At 42.7% G+C, this 26,116-nt stretch overlaps 1 protein-coding gene across 1 annotated transcript; it reads right to left on the bottom strand.

Annotated features, from left to right (window-relative positions):
- Positions 1-1,250: 1,250 nt before the first annotated feature.
- Positions 1,251-21,357, bottom strand: vstm2a (V-set and transmembrane domain containing 2A). The gene is made up of 5 exons (XM_084703673.1): positions 21,279-21,357; positions 19,936-20,105; positions 4,970-5,020; positions 4,492-4,831; positions 1,251-1,327 (listed from the first exon to the last, which is right to left on the bottom strand). The coding sequence occupies exons 1-5, from the start codon at positions 21,355-21,357 to the stop codon at positions 1,251-1,253; spliced, it is 717 nt and encodes a 238-aa protein (XP_084559799.1).
- Between the last annotated feature and the right edge of the window lie 4,759 nt (positions 21,358-26,116).

Genomic DNA, 26,116 nt, shown 5'->3' with positions numbered 1-26,116 from the left:
TGTGGTGCAAGAGCAATTCTGGGGTACTGTGGTGTGGTTCCCCACAATTCTGGGGCACTAACACTGGATCATAATACAATCAATTCAGTTATTTAAGGGTAAATACTTATAGAGGAATTTCTTCAGAAAACTTTAATGGATCATTAAAAAGCTGCTACTCTAAATGCAATGTTTAACAATAGGATCAATTTTTTGGGCCAGTGTTTATTTAGAAACAAAAGGTCAGATTGTCAAAGCGTTGAGTCAAAAGATGCCCCATACTGATAAAAACAAGTGTAATTTCAAGGTTGTATCCTTCTCTAGAGCATTCTTGTTCTTACACATAAGGAAATGAATGACTGGGTATAACTGGGGCTTTGCTGTGCCATTAAATAGCTATTTTTCCAAATGTAAGAGTTTTCGTATGAAATTTACACCCACAAGCAATATTAGTTCATAAATGAAAATCGTTGGCTGAATGAAGCTGTAACCAAGGCATGCCATTTCTAAACAGTTCTCTGTACAATTCAAGTGAAGTTCAATTTACGGTAATGGTTTCCTGCCATGGTTACCTAATGGCATTATAAATGTTGGTGAGTAATAACATTGACACTGTTTTGGCATTTTCATATGCCAAACTAAACAACATTACAATTAAAATACTGTGTGTGGAAATAAGGACAAAACTGAACCGCAATAACGAGTTTCAGAACTTTACTTGCAGGTTGCAGAAGGTGTATAAAATGCTCTTTTGAATTGCACTTTATGAGCAATGCAATTGTGATACATTATGTACTATCAACTCTCAGATCTGGGAGAAACATAGTACCTTTGCACAATGAAGTTTCATAACCAACAGGGAGTGAGTGTAAGCTTTACATATAGTTCCTGTTGGTTCGAATTAAACAATTAAATATACTCATATATTTTTATATTACACAAATATAGATTCATCTTTTTTTCTCACTTTGAGCAATAACATACAGTATAAGATGAACTGCAGGAAACCAAGAATAAAGTCTTATCTGTGACGATATCCAATGAGAAGAGACTGTCCATTTGCTGTCGTCTGATTGGATCATTGGAGAGGGCGATGTCCCTACAATTATAATCCCACTGGATGCTTTGGGTTCAGATGGCTGTTGTGGACATTGAATCATAAGGATGCAGTGGGTGCAGAGCAGTGGTTTGGTCTGTTTGGTGAAATTAACGGACCATTTTCCGGTTTAGCTTCAGGACGGAGAGCAATATTGGAGAGTTTGTTCTCGAAACTATAATAATGCGTCCCACACTAAGACAGGAGCCAGAAGCAGGACTGCCAGTCCGTAACCGGTTGCTATTCTCGTACCTGCAGAAAAAGATGCACAGTCAGTTGAACAGTCTAAACCTCCCTTATTCACTCATGAAAACACACACAACACAGAAGGAACCATCTCCCCTTCCAGTTTGTGCTTCTTGATAATCGACACGGTGGATCTGCCAGACTTTTTTTGACAACATGAAAGTACAAATCAAACAGACTACGAGCAATAATTTACTCAGGATACCCATGTACTGTGTAGTGATATTGTTCCCAGTGATTACTACAGTATTTTAAAATACAGATCATAAAAAAATGATATATTGTTACACAACACACAACTACAGCAGTGAAAGTGATCTACTTCGATCAAATTATTTGTGTAGCACTGGGATTGAACATTTCTCTTGGGGTTGCTTCTACCATACAATGTAGACATGCATTTCCCAGATTCGTTAAGAAGCTCTTATATGTTCATGTAAATGTTCTTTTCACCAAACACCTTCAGAAAGTGAGGGAAACGACAAATGTATCCTGAAGTCAAGAAAGTAAAAATCACCGTTGAACAAGCCATGACAAAGATTTACATAGATAGCTAGTATTGCGCAAACTTGCCGCAGTAACTTCGACACTGCATGGTCTTCTGACTGCATTGTGAGCAACATATGAATGCTGTGATACTTTTAAAGGCCTTGAAGTAGCATTTGTGTGTTTTAGTTCATTTGTGAGTTGTCCTTGAGTTGATATGAACCAGAGTGATAGAATAACTGTATTCAGACAGTTCTTAGTATATGTATGCATTGTCCCAAGCACTCTACGGGAGATAAATATATATTTGGTGAGGTATTTTTCCCAGTTTTTCTTCCTTCAATTGTCCTTGATTGCACACATAGAATAAAAAGATGAACAAGGTTCAAAAAACATCAAAAGAATTCAGATTTTCTGTAATTAGCCTATTTTTTCTACTGTGCACCTGCTTAGACAGCAGAGAGAAAGAAGAGGTAGAGCAGGAAGGAAGGGGAAAGAAACAGATAAAAGAGAAGCAGTGGGATGTAATCCTGCCAAACAAGGGAACATTGAGGAAATAGAAAATGAAATATTCACTAAATCACAGTGACATTTAGTGGATTTTTTCAGTCAAACCAAGCACAGCAATGTTCTGAGCAGAGAATTGTCTAGGGACACTTTCTTTTGGCCAAGCTCAATATCGGTGATGGTAGTGGTGGAGGGATAGGGTAGGAGCAGAAGAAGGAAGGAGAGAGACAGAGAGAGAGAGAGAGAGAGAGAGAGAGAGAGACAGACAGAGGGCTTTGACCCTCTGTTCCTCGTTGCCAGATCTCATTTGGCCCTGGGTGATCTAGCGAACAGGAGCACCACAGAGGAGCAGCAATCACACCAGGCCAAAACATCCTCCGCATAGAGAATAATTAATCAGCCTCCAGCCTGCCAGCCAGTTAGGGGATGGGGAGGAGAGGAGTGAAGAAGAGAGGAGTGAAGAAGAGAGGAGAGGAGAAGAGAGGAGAAGAGTGGAGGAGAGGGGAGGGTGAGAAGAGAAGAGAGGATGAAAGGACAAGAGAGGAGAGGAGAGGAAAAGAGAGGAGAGTAGTTCAGGCTAGAAGCCATGGGATGCACTACCAATGAACAATTCTCTGCTGCTTTCTGCTCGGCTTCAAAGACTTGCTTCAGATTCCCCCATTATCAGATCTTACGTTCACATCATGCGGTACAGCCCCAAGCTTTCAGATTGTTATCACTATTGGCAAAGTATTGATATCAAGTAAATCCATGTCTTTATTCCATGTTTTTGAACTGAACCAATAATGTTCAGTGATCCAATCAATAGTTATGAAAAAATGTGAAGTCATGCATCGATGATAAAGTGCATCCGAGCGAAAAAGCAGTTTAATTCAGTAGGGCAGTGGAGGCTCCCTGAGGACTAGGTTCAACACGCCAGTCCCATCTGCCTTCTGCCTCTTCATTCATGAGGACCATACTCTACCTCTCCCGAGCTCTCTCTCTTTCTATCTCTTTCTCTCTGTCCGTGTTTCTACGTATATCTGCTACAGGCACTGAACAGCTAGCCACTGTACAGTAGCAGTGGGCTTCGGAAACCGGTGACAACACAGAGTGACATGTCTAGCAGATGCCCTGTGGGGGAGGAAGAATATTAGATGGTACCGCTCGCTTGGATGGCATTCACGCGCGTCTCATAACGTTCTATGGCCCTCATCATTGAACCGCGCCTGCCGGCATTCAGATCACCATGCGTTGCTGTGGTTTTTATTTTCCAAGTCCTAGCAGTTTAGCTCTTCTTTCAGCAAGGTTAGAAATGGTTTGCATAGCCCCGCTAAGACTTGGCCATTTGCCATGTTGTTTTTAAACAAAGTCAGTTGGGCCTTTTGCACCATCGTGCTCCAGGGATACGGTCTGTGTATTCCGTACCAGTCACCCTGGTGCTTTGAGAAAACAAGACTGCCAGAAACAATGTAGGCAACTCTGTGATGTAACTGCAGCTGACAAATAAGGCCAGTCGACCTCACAGCAGCACAAGGCAGAGGGATAATGCAGTCCCACCAGCCTGCAGTCCTACCACACTCAGTCATGCCGCCGTGATGTTGTTGTTTACAGAAGCAGCTACAGTGTGCGGGGGGGGGGAGATATCCGTGCCCTCCGCAGGTTTAATTTCAAGCGAATGTTTTTCCCTTGTTGTTCATCGGCTTCACACCGTGGTGTAACTGCTACCACCCCCCCCCCCCCCCTCCTCCTCCAATCACACTTTGCCTTTTCCAGTTGCAGCAATGCAAGGAACAAGCAGGTGTATGTAGAGATTCATTTATCAGTGTCACACACCCTACTCAGAGAATTCAGCACAACACAGTTGTCAGCATAATTTGAGCACCTCATAATCTCTCTCTCCCTCTACAGTCTGGGGGATTAGTACGTTCCTTCTTCGCCTCCGTTGTTCAGTTATCTATCACCGTGTTCCCTCCAGGTGCTTTTAAATACAGCAGCTTCAGGGATAAATACCATTCCATTTGAACGACGGTAGCTAGCCAGATATGTAGATCGAAAAATAACCACAGACTGGTTGACAGTTTGATTTACGTTTGACATTATATTCCTACTGTAAGCCTGGTGGCCACAAAGCGAGATCACCATCTAATAAAACCCATCCTAGAAAGCCAGCATGAGATGGAGTGGGTGCGTCTCACCTGATCCTGTGTTGTGTTTGACCGTCTTGGAGGATGCCGTGTGGGAGCTGGACGTGGCGCCCAGCCTCTGGTCAGAGCTCATGCCGTCCTGTCCCCCTGACGCCCCGCTGGGCTTGCGAGGCTTCTTGTCGGCCGTCAGGTGCAGCGGAGACGTCTTCTTGGGCGGCGTCCTGCGAGGGTGGGCCGTGGCGTTGACCTTCAGGTAGGCTTGGGCCTTGTACTCCAGCAGCTCTCCGTAGTTGGCGTTGGTCACGCGGCACTCGTACAGACCCTCGTCGCTCTTTCCCACCCGGGAGATCTGCAGCTTGTGGGAGATGTCGTTGCCCTGGACCTTCACAGTCTGAGAGTGGGAGGGGGAGGGAGGGGTTTGAATGTAGCTACTTAAGTCCATTTGGTGGATTCAATTTGATGCATTTGATGAGTGAGAAATGAATTAAATGTGTAACTTTTTGGTAACAGTAAAAATGCGGCGTCTTACACTTATTTTGGTCCCCTCGTCATCTGGATCTGGCTCTGGTATAATTTCCATCTAGGGAAAAAAAGTCAAAAATCCAAAGTCAACCGTAAGGACCCCTGTGACTCCAAGCCATTATACTGCGATTTATTTTAATATGATGCTATTTGTAGTGTTTCCAAGAGTGCATTTCTATCTATTTGCAGGTCTAGCATTTGCAGTCACTGAAACAGAAATAGGCAGACAGCATGTCAAATACAGAGTAGTCTGAAGCACTCTCTGGGTGTAAATGCAGCATCAGAGATTGTTCGATGGCTATAAATGTTTGATGACTACATCGATAGTTTCTTCAAGAAACAGAAGCAGCACATCTACAGTCTTGCTGTTCAACCCAGTCAACCCCAACCCAGAAAAAGAATGTCACCCTTGTCACTTGTGGGGATCCAAAAAATGCTTTGTCATCAGATTAGTTTCGACAACAGATTACATCAGATTAGTTCTTGAAAAAACAACATGCCATATGAAAGTGACATATTTTTTGTTAAAATTGGACAAAACCAACAATGTGTACACTTTCATGAAAATATACAAACAAGAAGCAGACAAAACACAAGATATCGGACATAAACACAATTGATAATACACATCTTCAGCCGTTTATCCTTGAGAAATCATTTAAAGTGAGCAAGCCCCGGATTATGTAAACATACTGTACATGGAACCATTAGGAACGTCACCACTGACGGTTCAAACATGCCCCCATTCTTGCTCTTAGTACAAACATTCATCTCAGACCGGGCATTGATTTTAGAGCATATCATTTATTTATTCTGTGCGGGATGCCAGTTGGATGTATGCCTGGAACTCTGCTGACTCGAGGAGACGGCTGAGAGGCTGGCTTGAGGAGCTGGCTTGAGGAGCTTCTCTCAGCCTCTCCCAGCCTGGGAGGGGAACACCCACAGTCAAGATGAAAGCTGTTGGCTCAATGGGAGGTGCAGGACAAAGGGCATGAAAGGTGCAGAAGCTACTTAAGAACATCTGAACTCGTGATTTTTTCCCTTCAAGCAAGTTATTACCCCTGGGATTCCCAAGTTTCCTGGATCAGACTGGGCAAAATGTGATTAATGGACAGAATTTGCAGTTTGACATTCTCCATCTTAATCAATGCAAAATACTTTCATCTTAGCTTTTCAACCCCTTTGTAACACCTAGACAATGCTCTGAACAGCCAGGGGGAATTAATTGTTCCAGTCCTGGCAATGATTTGTGTTGAGACATCAATCTTCCTAATCTCTAAACCTCACAAACGAGTTATATATGCTTCACAGGGAGTCTATAAAATCAACCAGGTTAATGGAAAATGCCTGAAGTATGAGCTAAACCTTATCAAAATGTATATTGATGCATTGATGACAGGTGATGGGTTACTCTTAAGAGCGTTGTATAATCCCATAAAACAAGAAGAGGATGCAGAAGGAGGCCAGAGGGAAGGTCCTCACCACTCTATTTTGTCCACTCCTTCTGAAAAAACTGCTTTATGAGGTGCTTTATCCCAATTGACTACAGAAAATTTACAATCACTTAGCTAACTATAAAAAACATTGTCCGTTTTATTATTCCATTATTCATCCGCTCGTGTACAAATGCAATTAAATTAATTGTGACATAATGCACTCGGTACATGATCCATACATTGTAATATACATGTCTGAGCATTGTGTTCATTGCATGATGGGTAAAATGTAAACACTCGTATTGAACATGGCGGCACAGCTTTCTCACAGAAGGGTGTAAGTTTAGATGACATACAGAAATATGTAAAAAAATATGTAGCTGGTTTAAAGACTTTTCACAGATAATTACAGTCTTTTGTCTGGATGTGATGACGAAGACTGTCCTTTCTAAGATAAGATGAGTTGTTTTTAGTGTCATGTTTGACATTCTGACAGTGACGCAAAAGGTTTCTGCCAATGACACAAAGTAACAAAACCCCCATTATTTTCCCATTTTTATTTCATTGCTTTCTGAGCCAAAACCCTCAGAAATATTCATCTCAATTTCAATATTTTTCTGTCTCTTTATTGAAAAACGTTTCCACCATGGCATCCTCATGCAAACCTCCAAATGTGCTTCTTCGTTTCATCATTCTATCATAATGCGATAGAGCCTCCCAGGTCCCATTGTCTAAATGAATGCCACAAGGAAAGAATGGTGTCATTCATTTAACAATAAGCCATACCACCGAGTCAGGACTGTCTTGGATGTTTCATTATGGAGGGTCCAATTTGTAAAGACACTACACTCATGAGCCTCTGCAATTTTGAAGTTATCTGTCTTATTTTCACATTGGAGGCAATAAGAAGCCTCATTTTGAAGAAGATTATTGAACTTGTTATCAATTACGTACTGATCCTGGCAATCTGTTGTGAATCAGGCATGCCTTCCTCCTCGAAAGAGTATGGTTCCTTTCCCCACCAAAAATCCATCCTATTGTATTTGAGGTAAATTATGTTTGAATTAGCTCTGTGAGCTAAAAGTCCAAATCAATACAGTCCACCGTGTTTTCGATATCAGTGAATATCGTCTGTCTTCCCAGCATCTGTTTAGAACCACAGACCTTGTGGGCCAGTTCTAAGCCGACCAACGTACTGAAATGTGACTGGATGTGCATCAGGTAGCCTGTGCTTCAACTCATCCTACACAGGCCTCTGTACCATGATGATGTTAACAGTGAAGCACCCATGAGGGAGTGGGTGTTCAGTTAGACAACATAAACCATCGAGGGTCCTCTTAAGTGCCTCTAATTACAAACCCCACTGACTGTTGAGAGCAAGCCTGAGACGTTATGACCCAAGCTCTGTTGTTAATGCTTATTATAGCCAATGGCGTGCTTCCCCCCCAATTCACCCGTACAGAACCTCTCAAAGTCCATCCGACGATGGCAGGTTTTGCATTGTTAATTACATGTGCCATGGGCTGCTATCTCCTGGAGATGGAGATGAAATTACTAACCCTAGAGATAAGCGGGAAGGATAATACACCTACGCACAATTCCCAGAGAAGCTCAGGCGAACAGGAGAAAATATGACGTTTGACAAAGCCAATCTAAAAACAGCATGAATTTATAGCTCACGACGGTCTGAGTGGTGGCTTATACCACCCACGTGCTGCGTGCTGCGGCGGCCATGCATGTCCCAATCACAGTCACCCACTGTTTGAGCATGAGCCGAGATGTGCGCTGTTATTAGCACGCTTCCTTCCGCCACTGTATCCTGTCTGACCACATCGCCAGGTGCTCGTCCCAGTCGACGCCCTCAGCTTTGATGCCCCCGGCTATTCCGAGAACTCATCTGAAGAGCCGCTGCAGAACTTTGGTGGCTGCTAGCATCGGGGCGATCACACGGACGGAAACAGAGTTCAGAAAGAACTATGGATACCCAGATCATGTGACTGAAATACATGTTTGCCCGGCTAGAATTGGAAAAATCCTAACTGATTGTGACGTTTTATGTGCGGGTGTGGGATGTGTAATTTGACTGGGTTGGAGAAGAAAGGGAAGGGTAAGATGGCACGTTACAAGAGCCAGACACACACAGCCTCTGTGAGAAATGTCAATGCAAGAAGACTATTATCAGCACCGTGCACTGCTTTAGGTGACTTGAGGAAGGCAGAATTGTAAAGTACCATTAAAGAACAGAAACAGAAGTGACATTTGAAGAAAATCAGAATGGAAATGATTCATAACTACACCTTTATGGGAAATGGACTTTGCCTTTTGCTTCGTAGACCAATGACAGCCTTTCTCATAGAATCTAGAGAGATATAATGTCAGGATACAGTCATATCTACATCGATTAAACTGATGTCCAAATAAGCGTGGCTTTTCTCTTTAATTCCTATTCGAAGACAGAGGATTATAAAAATGACTAAATGTAATGTAATTGTTCAAAGTCAAAGGGTCAATGCCTTCCACCACACATACATAACATAACATACACATATTATGTGTGTGTACATGTCAGTTACATATGACAAGTATGACAACCTTTCACTGTAATATTGTACTAAGGGTTAGAACTGATTGCAGAACCCTATTTGAGAGCCTGTGTTCTGTCTAGGAACCATCATCGTGACAGATATTCCTCCAAACTACATCATGTCATTACTCCATGATGCATCCTAGAGATTGAGTGTTGTAGATAGTAACAATGGACCAACACAAGATTATCCTTAGAACAACCACCTCTTAGCGTTCTCAAATGATCTACTAGTATTCAAATATTAATGTAGTTACAATATAGCATACTGTAGGTGATTTATGAGTGTGAGACAGTTTTGAAAGATATTTTTCACACTGATTGAATAATTACTTTAATTACGCAGTTCTTACTTAAATATGCATGGTCTAATAACACTGTAAGATATTATCCAATTTGAGGGAAACTAATTGGCAAATCAGTCATATTTTAGAGGTTACACACATGACAGATGTAATAACAGAATACCATATCGCAAATACTACCCTTTCATAGTCCTCCTTGAATGAATAGAAACACGCAAATCATATTTTTTATATCAATTATCTAAGTCTGATTATGGTATAAGACACATTTTGATGCTGATAAAGAACGCAGGTAACTTTCAAAAAGCATTGACCTTCTATGATTCAATGACTTGAAAATGAGTCATAATTCATTTTCATATGGTGCAGTTCTTTGTCAGATTTCTCAAATACAGTTATACATGATACTCTTCAAAGCAATTTAGGTCTGAAGGTCTTGCTTTAGGTGTGGAAAGTAAAGTCTAGCTTTTCTCTGGCTTGCACGACCCAGGAAAGGTGTGCACTGCATTATTGAACAGATCTGCTTCAGTGGATGCTTTGATTCTGAATGCAATAGACCTCTTTTAGGGAACATGAGGTTGGAAGGAAAAGAGAAGGCAACCGGAGAAAAAGAAAGACATGTACAATCCATAATTGTTTAGAAGTTCACAAGTGAAATTGATTTTGAAGTATCAAATAGGATCATGAGTACATGCAGGGGCGGAGCCAGATCATTTTTAATGCAGGTGCTGAGGGGGTGCTTGATCATTGACAGGGGGAGCTGTGCAATTATATATGTATATATTATATATAAATACTATTAATAAATGAGCAAAACTTGGCCACTTGTGGTGCTAATTTGAATGGAACTGCAGTTGTGCTAGCTGCCGTCTGCATCCGCGGCAAACGCATTAGCGGACTGCTCCGTGTAAGACAATTAACATCCGATTCTCCAATCGAATTTTCCAGAAATTATTTTTGTGGGGTGCTACCGGGGTGCTGTGGTCTTTCTTGGGGTGCTAAAGCACCTGCTAGCCCCTCCCTAGCGCCGCACATGATACATGCATAGGACAACTAAAAGGAGAGAATATCCACTCTGACCGTCCGTCAACAGTGTGCTGCCACAACCTAAGGTAATAACCTTCCCCTCTCCACCAGTATGATGAGGCTGAAAGGAGGGATGATGGCAGGGTAGGACAGATGGAGGGATGAGGGTGTTATCAGGCACCTTGGACACGCTGACTGGGGAGAGAGGTTGAGTCTCACCCCGCCAGCAGGAGTTGTGGCGTGATTGATAACCTTTGTTTCCAACAGATACCAGCTATGGTCTGTGATTGACACCTCCAAATGACTTACTTTACTCACGGAAAGTGGTTTCTGGCCATTTCCACCTGAGAGCAAAGAGTCATAAGATGCCTCGTCACACCCCCAACACTACCCCCAACACTACCCCCTCCCACCCCCCCCACCCCCACTCCAGCCCCAGAAGTACACATTCACTCTTATGCCTTCAGTGACCCCATGATTTCATACACCTAAGAAGATGATGATGGTTGAGAAAAGGATTCAATCCCAAAATGACTGATCTGGCAAGGAGCCTGTGTCTCCCTCACCAAAGACAAACTGACTCAAATTCCAAGGTTTGACTGTAACTCACACAGTCAAGGACGTTCCAAAGTTCCTTGTTACTCACCCTAAACTCGTAAAACACAAGCATTAAAAGTTTTGCAACCATAAAATGTCAGTTAAACCCCAGGTAGACCTGTACTTTCCCCTCTATTTTGTGACTCCCCTGTCATGTCAGACATGGTTCTGCAAACATGGAACGGTACCTCAGTTAAATCAACCAGCACATGAATTGTGACTTAAAACCCACCTCCCTAATGTGTTGCCTACTTAGAAAGCCATCCCTCTTCGTGGAACTAACTGTTAATCCTTACGCTGATCTCAGTTAGTTCTTATCTTCACCATGGTAACAACCATCAGTGCTTTGGCTACCTAGAGCAGACACAAAGACCTTGTGAAGATGAAGGGGCGTCGGAACAAAAGAAGCAATAGAAAGTGGATATGACCTTTGACTCTCTAGGATCAGCACAGCGTTTTCCTGGAGCTGAATGTCATTTCATGAAATTCTTTCATTTCTAGGTTCAGTCATTTTCATGGCTTTCATAACTCTTCTTCTGACGTGGGTTCCGTTTATAGGACAGGCCGCAGGATGTTTTTGGTTTGGAATAACAAAACATCTAATGGGTAAATTGATAGAGCAGAACAGAGATATGGGTCATAACAATAGAGAGGAAGGCCAAATCGATAAAAGGATTATTGTCAATGACAACACATGAGTACATATCACTGTGTGATCAGTGTCATGACGGACCTGCAGTGAAATACATTACTGGTAATATCCCCAGACCGCAAGCTACTAGACGCCCAAAGCAATTAAAGGAACAATCAATGTCCTGAATCAAAACAGTGTGACAGCTCTATTATCCATGGATATGAGAGATCTCTTTCCCTGGCTCCTATTTTCTCCCTTCCTCCCTCACAAACACACACGCACAAACACACATTTCCTTTTTCTCTCCCCATCTCTATTCCTCCTCCTTCTTTTCCTCCTCCTTCGTTCCTCTACCTCTCCATCCCTCTTTCTCCATCTCCTTTTCTCTTCCCCTCTCTCTCTCTCACAAACACATCTCCGCTGGACCTTTCTTTTCTTCCAACATCTCTCCCTCTCCTGTCTCCTTCTCCCTCTCCCCCAGCACTCTCCCTCCTTTACACACGTCCTCTCTCCCTATACACACATTTCTTCTCCTCTCTGCTCTCTCCCTCCCCTTCCTCCCTTTCCCTCTCAATCAAACACAAACACACACATCGTCTCTCTCTCTCTGTGCCTCTCTGCCCCTCCCTACTCTCTCCCTCTCAGACCTATCCAGCTCATTGGAGGGCTGCGGACGGCTAGCAGCGTCCCCCAAAGAGAGGCAGAAGGCTGGCAGCTCGGGCCCAACAGCAGGGCTAGTGTCAGCCCACACATTGGGAGGATTCTCCACCTATAATCCAATCAGACGCTTTCATGGGGCCGACACTTAGTGAGAAACCCTCCACCAGACTGTTAGGGGTCCAGAGCGGGAGCCTAATGAAACTGCTTATAGTAGGAGACCGTTGGTGTTGATAACAAGGGAAGGATAAGGAGACACACTGTGGATAGAGGAGAGAGGACACCCACAGTACGGTACAACACCACTCACCGAGTATAGTCCTCCTGGCCCCCTGAAGACACACTCAACTACCATTTCAGCAGGTAAAACTCTTCCTCAATTGTCCTTCAAAAGATAGGCCCATGACAAACACTCTATGGTGCCCTTTCCTCACTAATGCGGTTTGGGGTAATTTAGTTTAGCTACAATTTAGCTAATCCATTACGCTGCAGGAGATGGAGTATGAATTTGGGTCATGTGCCTACATCACTTCCCTAAAGTGCATATGAGAGGAATGCTTGTAATAAACTGCACAGCATGTTGTCGACACTGTTATTCAATCAGATTCTTAGAAGTGCTCCTTTAGACTTTAAATACATTATTCAAAGCTTTTTTTTTTTCTCATGTTCTTACATAGTTATGGGAATCAACAATAATTCATACCTTGTTTAGTGTAATGCATGCCTGGTAACATGAAGGTCTGCAGATCAAGTTCAGGTCAACGAGAAGCTGCCGCCACATTTTCCTCTTTGAGATTGGACTGGTGTGTTGCTGCTCAACAATAACAGTCTAATACTATTCTGCATTACAGTATACCAGAGTTTGACAGTTCAAAATAAGGACCGCTATTGTAAGATTTTCAACAATCTCAAGCATATTATTTTTGCATTGCATACATTGAATCTGTATTCATGTCCTTTCAATCAATTATGTATTATTATGCACATTATTTTCACTCAGTAAATAAATTACACACAACACCCACATAGCTCTATCAGAATGGTCATCATACTGGGATATATTTTTAACATCAGCCTTGCTGATCAAAACCAGGTTCCTGTCCCATTCCGAATATAAAAACTGTCGAAGAAATACATTTGCTGATTTTCAATTTGATCTTGTCGCAGTGCAGCTGTGTGTGTGTGTGTGTGTGTGTGTGTGTGTGTGAGAGAGAGTGCGAGTGTGTTACTAACTTTCAAACCTTCAGCACTGTGCTCCCCATTTCTAATCCTCATCTGGAATCAAGCATGGTGGACCACCAGTCATCCACGTTGTTGTTTAATTTCCTGTACCGGTGTGTTATGTGCATAGGCTCTTTCCTCGGCTGTTTCTGCTGTCAGTCTGGCTATGTGAAGCTACAGAACCATGTATTTGAAACAGCAGGTCATATGGGTAACAGCGTAGGGGCTGTGCTATGCACTAACAGGCCTGCTGTGACAGAAGCATTATCTCGGGAACTAATGTAGTGATGCAACTCTCACTGTTTCCTCGCTAAACCGCACTGTGTGCATTCACAAGACAAATGACACACTGAGTCTTACAACATACTGACACAAAATGCACATTGTGAAGCACAAATAAAGCCAACATTCGGAAAAGTAATATAGGCACACCAAATGCGTCATGTACCATTACTCTCTCTCTCTCCCTGTATTCCACTCTTTGTCTCACTCTTACTCTGTCTCTATTTTTCCCTCAGTCGTAAACAAAGGCATCTGTAGCAGTGTGCTCTCCTGGGTGAATTTTTTAAGTGCTTTAAATAGTAGTCCTTTCCTTCTTAGCACTCTTTCCAAGTCTCTTTGGAGAGCCCCGCTTTTATTTTAATCTAACAAATTGAATTGGATAACAACCAACCTTTCACAGCTCCTTCACCTGAACACATTCATTCTAGTCCTATAGGATAGTCTCTTCACTAGAAAAGGCCATGCATTATCTACCCGTCTGGGTCACATTTGTTTGCTATTTTCATGTCTGTTTCATTCAAACCATCAGATGTTTTGTCTTTCAAAAGAGCAGACACTGGGAGAGATGATGTCATCACTGAGAGCTGTTCCGAACACTAGTCAGCTACGACAAGCTTCTGCAGATTTTTAAAGGGTGCAGAGATCCATGAGCCACGTCGCCAACGTAGCACTGTGAAGCGATTCTCATGACACACACCGCCTCAAGTGTGGACAGTCATCACGATTTAACGTCACATTCAATAAAAACATGGAATTTTGGTTTGTATAACAACCTTAAACAGTTGTTCATGCCAACCAACATTTCGGTTGGCTGATATGAACAACAGATTTCTGAAAATGCCGATATAGCAAGTGGCATTTGAGATTCCTGTTCGATATACTCCACAGTAATTGAGTCTGAATGTAACATGTAACATGATGAGACAGGTTGAAGACCTGGCAAACATCCCTTATGTGTGATTTGAGGCTATGACTGTTCTGTCACCCTCCTATTCTCCCTAGAGGCCAGCACAAGTCTTTGTCGAGACTACAATGTCAGCTGGAGTGCAAACCATGTAGATCAAATTACTCCTACTGTTTCTGTGGGAACATATTTATTGAGCTTTGGTTGAAAAAAGAAGGAAAAGTCACAAACAGTTTGACAGAGTGTGTCTTTTTTTGTCTTCCAATGTGTCTATCGGTTCACTCCAGATGTGTAACCTCGTCACATAAACCACGGGGACACACACAGACAGAAAAACCTGCTTGTTCATGCCTTCACTGGGCCTCAGGCCTTTGAAGTTCATCCTCCTCCTCCTCCTTCGGCCCCTTCCTCATCTTCTCTTCCCTCGCGACGCTCCGCTGTGTTGCACCTCTTCTTTCGTCCCCTCCTCTCTTTGTTTCGGCCTGTGCCTGTATGAACTCTCAGATTAGACTGCTGAAGTGATATTACTGTTGTGAGTCCGAGATCACACTCAATACGGGGGCCACATGCCGCTCCATAGACCTGCCTCGGCCCAGGGAGTAGTGCAGCACACTCTCAACCTGTCCCAGCAACAACTGCTCTGGTCAATCATCACCCAAAATACTGTCAGCTTTCATAGTGTGAGTATCAAATTCATTTAATGTAAAAAAAATAGTAGCACACGCAAAAGCAGACTAGAAGGTGCAATTGCTGATTTTTTTATTTTTATGCTGGCTCATTAATTCCAAAGGAAGCAAAGGTTCCTTATCTTTAGTGCTGTAGGCGATGACTTCCTAAGATGTAAGTGAAACAGCACAACGGGACAAGACTCAAGTAATGAGAATATGTGGAGCAAAATGCTCTCTTACCTCACTCAGATTTAGCTCATTCATTCATGGAGCTGCAGTAGAGTTCATTCACAATAATTTGGCTCTCAAAGCTGTTGCAGGGCATTTTACTGTCTAAATGCAAAATATCATCAACATTACAGCAGGCGTTATATTCAGATCACTCCAAATTACTACACAACCATGATGGCTGGTCTCATTTCAAATTCGCTCAACAGCCATTCCAAGGTCCATGACATCTATTAAACTATCAAATGACTATTGGGACCACACCATCCAGACAGGATAGGGATATAATGGCAATCAGAGGAGCGGGCCATTTGCAACTGTGACGCTTAGTTTTCTGCATGTACAGTATCAAAAGCTATTTTGAAAAAATTGCTTGTGATGCCTTCCACTGTTGACTGAACAGTCCACTAATGATCAAACTCAGTCGGGGTCTCCTCGTTAAAGGTACGAGTGTGTGAGTGTGTGTGTGAATGGGTGTGTGCCAGTCCTTCTCATTTCCCAGGTGTGTGTCCATCTGTTTTGTGGACCTTTAACAGCTTTCCTTCTCACCTGTCACTTTCTCTCTCCTCCTCCATCCTCCCCCCTCCCTCCCCTTCATTGAACTGACCAAACTAAAGACACTTGGGCTCCGCAATCACTGGGAAATTCCAAATGAGAAATCACTATTGTTATTGGCATGCTATAATGAGTGTTTCATTAAGGGCAGGAGGAAGAGAGCAGCAAGTAGAAAGACAAACCGGGAAAGCACCAATAGACCCCTGAGGTAGGCCGGGCTGTCTACCTTCCACCTGCCCGCCTCTCCGTCACGTCTACCAGGCCATTGCATCCATTCCGTCCGCTGGTGTTTGTGGTAATGAGAGCCAGGTCGATGAGGCGCGGTTATCAGGGCGGTGCATTGTATTGACTCTGAATGCCATTATCTGGGCCAGACTGAGAACGAGGCTCCCGGGGCTGGAGTGAGGGACGAGGAACAGAGATAGGAAGGTCAGGAGAGAGCAGTGTAACCATGGATTTTATGCTTTCCATTGAAACACCCACTTCAGGAAATAAAGACTCGCTTGTTAGGAAACATCTGCAGCGGCAGGTATGAATTTGAAGGTGATGAACCGCTGTGAAGGGAGATTCGGGAGACAGCGTTTGGTAGTCCAGAGAGCTTCCTCAGCTTGATACTGGCAGTCCGACAGATCTTGGAGAGGATAGTATACCACAGACACAACATTTACAAATGGTCCTGTCTGGGGTGGCTTGACAAGATATGTTTATTCAAAGTGTATATTGTAGAGGCTCACCACACTGCACACAAACACAATCATTGAAGAGAAACTCACCAATGTAGTGAGATGCAACCACTGGCAGTAACACAGCATCCTGGCTCTGCCGCTCAATTTCCATGTTGCTTGTGTACAAGGTCTGGGATTTCGGTATATTAGTCCGATTTTTCAAATCAACTTTTTACCTTTCCAATCAGCGAACAGAGGGAGTGGCTGAGAATGATGACGTTGATGTTGTGCGCTAGTTTGAGAGGTAGTTCAGTAATGGCAGCAGAGAAAGATGCGAGCGAAGCCATTCGGTTTGTTGTGGCAACGCTGCCAAATATCCAAAAGTTAAAGCTGGAGCAAGAACAATCTTTGCATAGTTTTGTTGGTGGCCATGATGTTGTGGCCCTCCTCCCCACGAGGTTCGGGAAAGGTTTTATTTTCTAGCTAGCTCCATTACTGGTGACGGAGTTGGCTAAGGCGAACGCTAGCAATTGGTTATGACAGATCCAAAGTGGCTCTGGCCAGATCCAATAGTTTTGAACTTCAAACAGAGTACCTGCCTTCAAGGAAGATAATGCTTGTCAATGGAGCGATCCCAGACTCTCTGTACAAATGAAATGTACGAGTCTGGTTAGGGACAGGCTAGTTACACAGCAGCTTTAAGAGTACAGTCGTGGCCATACGTTTTGGCAATGACAAATGTTTTGCAAAGTTTGCTGGTTCAGTATTTGAGGAAAATGTTTTCACATGTTTCTATAGAATACTGGAATCACAATAAGGCACATTTCATATAAACTTCTTTGGGGCGAACATTTTTTTTACATGCAAATAGTCCCCTCTTTTACAGCAGTCAATCTGCTCTTAAAATCCAATCAGAATGATAGTGATTCAACCTGGCTAGAACTAGTTCACACTTTCCCCTGTGCTGATGATATGACTTACTGAAATTATGCTAGCAGTCAATTTATGCCAAGGCCCAGCAAGCTTTGCAAACACAAAATGTATGTCACTCCGAATACTTTTGTCCACGGCTGTCGAGCACGATATCCCCCTTGAAACACAGTGAGGGAGGGGTAAGGAACATCTGTGCATTTACTCTGATTCAGAATGACATTGTGTTAACTCCTCCCAGTGGTAGGAAAGTTGGGATGTGGAGGGATAATCTAGACACAAGTCTCAGGGCCTCAAACGCCCCCCCTATAAGTGGTCTGCCACCGAAACAATGGCAAATGAGGGTTTTATCTGAACAAGCTGAAAAGGATTCTGTTACCTTGAGAGACACCTCTCCATCTCACTTGCTCTCTTTTACTTATATCTGCCTATAATCCCACACCAAATAGAATTACCCAGACAATGGGATTGGTAAGATTTACTCCGTAAATTGATTTGATGGCAAACAGCACCGGTTTGGATTAAGTGGATAGAGAAAGATCCGACCTTGAGCAAAACTGAATCCCCTCTTCAGAATGATGGAGCCAGACCACCATTTTACTACTGGAGCTGATGTGACAACCTCCATGTGAGAAAAGAGAGACAGAGACTGACAGGTAGAGAGAGAGAAGGAGAGAGAGAGAGAGACATAGAGATAAAAAGAGAGAGAGAGAGAGAGAGAGAGAGAGAGAGAGAGAGAGAGAGAGAGAGAGAGAGAGAGAGAGAGAGAGAGAGGGTAACAGCGAGATACCTCACAGCATGAAGACAAATAGTAATTTCCCCTTTGTCCAGTGGGTGTGCCCTTAGATCTTATCTAAATAGCAGTGGATGTCACCACAACCCAGACACTCCTCCCATCTATGGCAGCCCCCACTTCCCTGGCTAAATCATAATGTTACAATCCATAACAATAACACATTTTTCCAGGTCTGTTTCCATCCGATCCTCCAAGCACAGCCAGGACAAACACACTTGTCATTTCAAACAGCTGCCATAAAAGAGAGTGAGACGGAGGAAGCTACAATGCCAGGCCTGCGTCAATAGCTCCTTCAGCACTCGTGTGCCAGCCGTGGATCAAATGGATCAAAGCTTTGGCGAGGCTGACATGATGGCTGACAACAATAGAGCAGTAATAGCAGGTTTAAAGCCATGTGGATATCCAAGGAACAGAGAGGAGGTGTGTCAGTGTATGTGTGTGTGTGTGTGTGTGTGTGTGTGTGTGTGCGTGTGTGTGTGTGTGCGCGTGTGCGTGTGTGTGCGCGTGTGTGCGCGTGTGTTTGGGTCTACGTGCACAAATGTGAGTGCATGCACGTAAAGGTTCGGTTCTTTCTCTCAAAACAAGCATTGTGTTGTCACATTAAGGTAGGAAAATATTTATCAAAGGAAACATTCTTCCGTTTGATGTCTGTGCTGACAAACTGACAAACAAACAAACTCTGCCCTAAAATGCATTCAGCTCTACACCAGACGTTTCCATGCAGTAAACAAGAATCTAACACAACCACCCAGATATCCACCCCAAAGTATCAGACCAACGCTCATGCAGGGAAGCTGTCATCGTCGAGAACTGACAGTTTGCTCTGTTGCTGCATACCACTGTATGGTTATAATGAGGCAATTTAGCAAAATGTGTCATAGAAGCTTCCTGCAACATGCAGTGGGGTCACAGCGTCCAACACAAAGCACACAAAAATAACCATATCCGTAAACTTTTGGTTCCAAGGCAGATTCTCAAGACTACATTTCTCAGGTGGCTCTTTCAAATGACAATCTGAAACTTTTTCTTCTCCCTCTCGTCCAAGTATTTTACATCGAACAGTGCTGAAAGGCACCCAGTCGCAGCAACAATCAAATGTGATCTCAGTCCTCAGTAGGAGAGGATTCACCAACATTATCTCATAACCTAATGTTGACATGTTGATTCACCTGGCATCAATTCTTATACTGTAGTGATTGATTGGCAATAGATACATCAATTGGAGTTCTATGACAGTGGCATATAAAAAACTGAAAGCTAGGTCCATGAAATCATAATAGTGCAGTCCTTGGTATGCAACAGTGCGCATGCTTTGCACCCCATAGCACCCAATGTAAGTGAAAGGGCAACCACACAACACAGCAGTCTTCGTCTCATTGTCAACTAAGAAGTTACAGTGCGGCCCTGATACAGTTGGATTTCTTCCTTTTTTGTATTTACGGTACGTCATCCATTTTAATTGATGCATGTAATAAAACTCTGTACCTCCTCGTCCGCCTCCTCCTCTTCGCTATTGCTTGCTTCTTCTGGCGCCTTGATGAACCACCACTGAATCTCCAAGTACACGGACGCGGTTCCACTCTGGAACGCGCATGCCATTTCAATGTTCTGGCCTTCTTTTGCCGTTAAATTTGAAGGAAGATCAGTAAACCTCCCTGAAAGACAGAAGATGTTTAGACAATTAAAAAAATATATATAATACTAAAAATTATATATATAGTTGCATTTTTTCCACTATAGCACTCAATGTGACAGTGTTACTATATAAATATCAGTAGGACTTTTTACACTATGGAGAAAGGCTCAGAAAATTGTACAAACGATTCACGATCTTAAGGTGTGAATGTTTTAGTTAACACCATGACGCCACTACATAACGAGGCTCCCCTGGTGTCTGAAACAGTTATACCGATTGGAATCACATCTTGATGTTTGAAAACTATTGATTGACTGGGGTACTGACTGTCTTAAATCTGCAAAATATGTTGATCATCTACATAGCCTACATTTAATTTACGTAGGTCTAATTCGTAAACGAAAAGCTATGGGAATTGTTTTTCTTAAAGCTATTGCGAATACTTGTTTAGACAAAGCTGTATGCCCAATTGGCCTTCGTATAATTCCAGGGATTTGTATGCAAGTCAATAGGAGGTTTAGAACTTTTATATTGGGTAAAATGTGGTCATATTTAATTATCATGACAGTAGGTTATCGAGAATTGGCAAGCCCCTGTGGTCTGCGTCAGAGCCACACAAATAAAGTATCTTAATTCTAGTAAATTGTGCTACAGCATACTTAAGTAAATACAGGTGAGTATCATTTAGGCACATAAGGAAAAGTCTATGGGAATTATTTAGTGGATTGTATAGAAGGGCGCCATGCAAGACACGTGAAAGTCTCCAGCCGCATCCACTTCAAGTGGGTAGCTGTCCATGGTCCTGAAGAAAAAAACAGTCTGTCGAGCTACTCTTGCGGCCACTGTCTGCGTATGCCTCACTTTAAATGCTTGTCGCGCACTCTCTGCTCTAAGTAATTCATATACCTTTATGTCAACTTGTACAAATCATACAAAACAGCGCTTAGGATTCATCACGACTAAAGCTGCTTTATTTAAAACAGTCAACAGTTGCGTTTTCGTCATTAGATAGGAGATTCACGGCTTTTAAGTGTTACGTTTTCTATAACAGTTTCAATGAGGCGTCTCAGCTTTTACCTAGCTAAAATCAAACATTTAATTTTACTAATTATCTGTCCACTTTTAACTGTTTCTCCACGCGGTTCTTAAAAGACAGCCTCTTTCAGAGGTTATATGAACGGACGTATCTTACCTTCAAATGCAAATCCGAACTGGATGCATAAACTAGATAAGAAAACAAATCCAACAGAGTCGTGATTGATCCACATCATTCCAAATGAGAAAATGTTCACACCAGCCGAAGGGAAAACGGTCTTCCAAAACTGCTCAGCACATTTGGCTAAACTGTTGCCAGGCGGAATTGCATGGATGCAGAATGGCGAATGTGTAACATGCTTGAAACTAGTAGCTTAGGTTCCCGAAGTTATTTTCTTGTGCGATGCCACAGGCTTTGCGGAGAGATTGGCGACTGCGCTCTGCTCAAGGTGTTGTGAAGTATGTCATATAATAGGCTTCCTTTCCCATTCTCCGTACGTAGCCGTTGATGAAACGTCAACGAGTGCAGCTCCCTATTGCGTTCACTGTGCTCAGGGTGAGAACCAAGCCTGAATGAGGTTCCTTTGAGAAAGTCTACACACCTATCCTTTTCCGCACCCCCGTTTTCTCACGCAGTATTTGCAACTGACTTTAACTTTGATGTTTACATGAAAGTAACAATTTTACTGGCAGAGCACCGAGAATATCCGCATCTAACTATAACAGTTGCATGGTGTACTTATTGGAGAACTTATTTTTCAGGCAATTATTTATATTTTCTCAAGAATGGCCGCAGAGGCTACCGTCGGCCAATCCCCCCACTGCCTTCTCAATGAGGAAGAGAGTGAGAATACTGGGGTGGGTGGGTTTCAATCAACATAATGGCGCGCGACAGGCGAGGAGGCATGCGGCATGTCAGGGAGTTTGCGTATCCAATGTGGGTGTGTCCATTTGTATTGGTTATGCAGTCAAACGACACGTTCAAACAGGCATAGTGCTTGCTGTCATAACAGCGTCTATAGTTTATATTGTAGAATGGGAGGGGGATGAAGGAGAGGGTAGAACGAGCGGCCGCGAATTGGCCGAGCACATCCTTTCAAGTGCCAGAAGAACCAGACCTCTCGTCAGAATCTGGTGAAGCTCTTACAAATTACGGGGTAGGGTGACTGTATGACCTTTCTCTTGGGAAAACAGTAAACCAAAACAGCAAAGTACTAATGTGCAGAATGATTGTACTGGCTGTACCACAGTGCAAACAACACATTCATATGTATGCAAGACCTTAATACCACTTCCGATCCAGGGACAAGTCAAAAAGGCAGTCTTTCTAAACAGCAAGGGGGTGGATAATTGTATTTGCTCATTTAATTGCAAGCATCTCTCATTTGGCAACATAACATCTTAGCCATAAGTTGCTTATCATGTAGACATGCAGTACTGCAGGTTATAGCTTGTCTCAAACTGGTTAGGTATGTGGTAGACTAAACCATGCATAATAAATGCAATCACACACACACTATGTATGCAATGCACAATACGCTTTAAACTGGTAATATTCCATACTGATGTCAGTCATCACTGGGCAGTGAAAGATGTTTTCCTGGCCAGCAACCATTTTTGTCAACCTGAACACATTGCACATGTTCCTTTGAGTGTAACAGAGTGCATCAAGAAAACTATTAACACTTTTACAGAGTGATGATGCCAGCTATAATTAATTACTTAATTGTTCAGCAGTCTTCATTAAAGTTCACGTCACAGTATTTTTCTCTCCCATCCCCCAGCCTCTCCTCCCTCACTCTCTCTCATCCATAGCCTGCAGTTAATGACATCTGTCCATGCAGAACATGATGATGACAGACCATAATAAAGCTCCATGGTTCCTTATACAACATGCCACAAGAGTAATTAAAGCTATTTTGTCCATACACACTGTAACCTATACAAGCATGTCTTCCCAAATTTAAACTGTAGACTTTGATATCCATCAGAAATCGACCCACGTCCTTCATGCCCAGTATAAGGAGCAGCTAAGAGGCCTGGGTTGGCATGATCTTCACAGCGACCTGAGGGATCTGTCTTCAGACAACCTGAGGTACAACGGTTAGTGGGAATAACCTAAATGTATGGAACTCAAACAGCACACAATAACATGTAGGTCTAACTCAAACAGCACACAGTAACTTCTTAACTTCAACAGCCCACACTGCCAATGGTTCGAGGCCGTAGGGTTGGTACAGATAGATTGTTAATGCATCTGGTGTTGTGGTTAATACAAAAGGGTTGGCTGGGTCATCATCATTATCAAGGGAAACAGACAGGCTGCCCTTAGCACAGTGTCTGCCTACAAAGGACAAAGGACCTCTACCTTCTATGAAATATTCATTGTCTTTCAAGACGTGTTTTGTAATACCTAAATAGCATGTTCCTCTCTCCTTTTCTTCTCCAATTCTCTCTCTCTCGTTCTGTTTATGTTGAGCTGTAATGCCTCTCTCCATCATCAGTGTCTAGGGGTTATGTCGAGAGCAATGCAAGGACAAAATGAATCTCTTTATTAACAAAGTAGCGCTCCTTAGCCTCCAAGGAACATCTAAGAATGAGGTAAGTGGGCTTAAAAGGTGGTTGCCATCAGTAGAGTGGAATAAGGTGTCATCATCAGGGATAGGCTGGAGACCCGATGACGTAGACTTGGAATTGCTTGTTCATGCAGAAATCTGAGTGGTTATTCAGTCTCAATGCACCCCCCCATCACCATTAAATGATTAAGTGAGTGGTGCTGTTAAAATGACTGGACACACTTTGTGCTTTGTTTTACTCACTTGTTGCTGTAGTTACTTGGCAATTAATGTTATCAGGAAAATTATGTCACGATTGGTTAATGAATAGTAATTATCAAACTCACAATGAGGCCTTTAGTCCTCTGTGACATGGTTGGCGGAAAGAAAACGATTTTTGTAGAGATAGATGTGTCAGTAAGACCAGATATAGAGTACATATAGTTCATGAATACAAAAGTCACATGTGTGTGTTTGAATGTTTGCGTACTTGTGTGTGCGAGAGAGAAAGACAGAAACAGAGAGAGCAAAGCAGGTTTGGGATGAGAAGTAACCGTGAATCAGATGTTGAAAGGCAGCGGACATTTCACCTGCGTCATTAACCCAGTTTGTTGTGAGTTGTGGCTATTTATGGTTCCATTTTTGGCAGGCCGTGTTATCTGCTATGATGGGTAAACTGATTGGAGGAGGAAGGAGGAGAGGATAAAGGGAGCGGCTATGAGCGCAGTACACTCACACTCCCTCTCCTTCACTAGCTTATACATTCTAACTCAGAAATGGTGGGTTGCCATCATCCCAGTAGTATTATCTAGTATGGACGACAAAATATAGGCTGGTTTTCAAGCAATATGCCGAGTACATAGTTACTACTCAGACAAAAACTATGACACATGGCATATATAACAGCTTGTGTCCACGCAACCTAAAATGATGCTATGCAAACATATTTAAGTTTCATTTCTGCTTGTCATCTGGTAGCAGTTAAGTTCCAGGTTTTTCTCAGACGATCTAGCCCCTGTAGTTTTATTATGTTTTAGACAATTCTGCCTGGCCAGACTCTCCTCTTATGTTGTCCCTACCATTTGTCATGGCGTCCAAATTACAGATTGAGGCTATGCTTTGGTTTTGGATCCTGGCTGCACTAGAGGCAAAGCAGCCTGGCAAGGTAGCACAATGACACATGGGAGAACAAAAGTGTTGATTTCAAATACTTGGCCATGCTGTTAAAAGGGAAAAAAAGGGAAGGGGGGGGGCAGAGGCGGAGACCAGCATGTAAATAAACTGGAACATCCACACCAGGGGAAAGAACGAACCCTTCAGTGTGATGTTCTTAATGGTATGAATGCTACAGCATATCCAAATATCCAATTGACATTAACTTGATATCAACCTGCCAATTACAACAATTTGTTAGAAATGTGTTCATATTCCAACTGCCTGATACACTGTATGTACATGCTGGGATAACTTTGATATTCCCTGTGGGGTGTTTGTTACGTTCTTATTGGATTGCACAACCTACAACCTGTAATATTTTTGGAGCTAGAATACCATATGCAATAAGAGTGACTCACATACACTGGAACTACCTTGTCGAGCTTACAATCCCTGCAAGCGGTTAAATATATTTCACCTAATTTAAACACAGAAATAATTCAGTCATAATTTAATTGGACCAAATAATGATGTCCCAATTTTTACTGTGGTAACATTTGCAGATCTAGGCCTATTAAACAGCACATTGCTTTATTACCGCAAGGTGAACCTGGCTCAATTAATGGCTTTAGCCTCTGCAAAGGTGCACTCATCAAGCATTTTTTTCACTTCATGTAATCATAAAAAGTGTCAAAAGATTTCAAGCCTGCTTTATTACAGCTCTGAGGAGTCCTTTTAGAGAAGACCCAATTATGTCCTGGTAGACCCTGATATGTCATTCAGGCAGGTGAGATGGACTAACTCCATTCATTCAAATGTTCTTTTGAGTTTTTACCAACCATCACTTATAAAACAAGAATGAAGGTTACACCCAGTCATTCATTTGAATGTGTTTTAGTATAGAAGTTGGTGAAAAAGTGAATAACAGGATTTATAGGGAAATCCAAACTGCTGCTGTAGACAGACACATACCTTGCATTAGAGTACAGCGGCATTGAGATGCACAGAAACATGCTACGACAGCCACACACACAGGCCAACCGAACCTCTCTCTTTCGCTCACAAACACTCCCAGTCCCCCCTTACCCCACACACATACACGCAGCAACACAAACACACGCAGAAATACACAAACATAACACTTGACACAACTGAGTTACAGTTATGTAATTGAAACTCTGTGTTTCACTTTGAATCATGGCGATTGATATATCACTTGTAACACACATCAACACAGCCGCACGGTCGATCACACATCTTTCATCCTGCAGTCCAATGCAGCCTT

Source organism: Hypomesus nipponensis, chromosome 8 (genome assembly GCF_054491055.1).
Source record: "Hypomesus nipponensis isolate SF chromosome 8, ASM5449105v1, whole genome shotgun sequence".
Lineage (NCBI taxonomy): Eukaryota > Metazoa > Chordata > Actinopteri > Osmeriformes > Osmeridae > Hypomesus > Hypomesus nipponensis.
The sequence above is the reverse complement of the archived record's forward strand: the minus strand, read 5'-3'. Positions and strand labels throughout refer to the sequence as shown.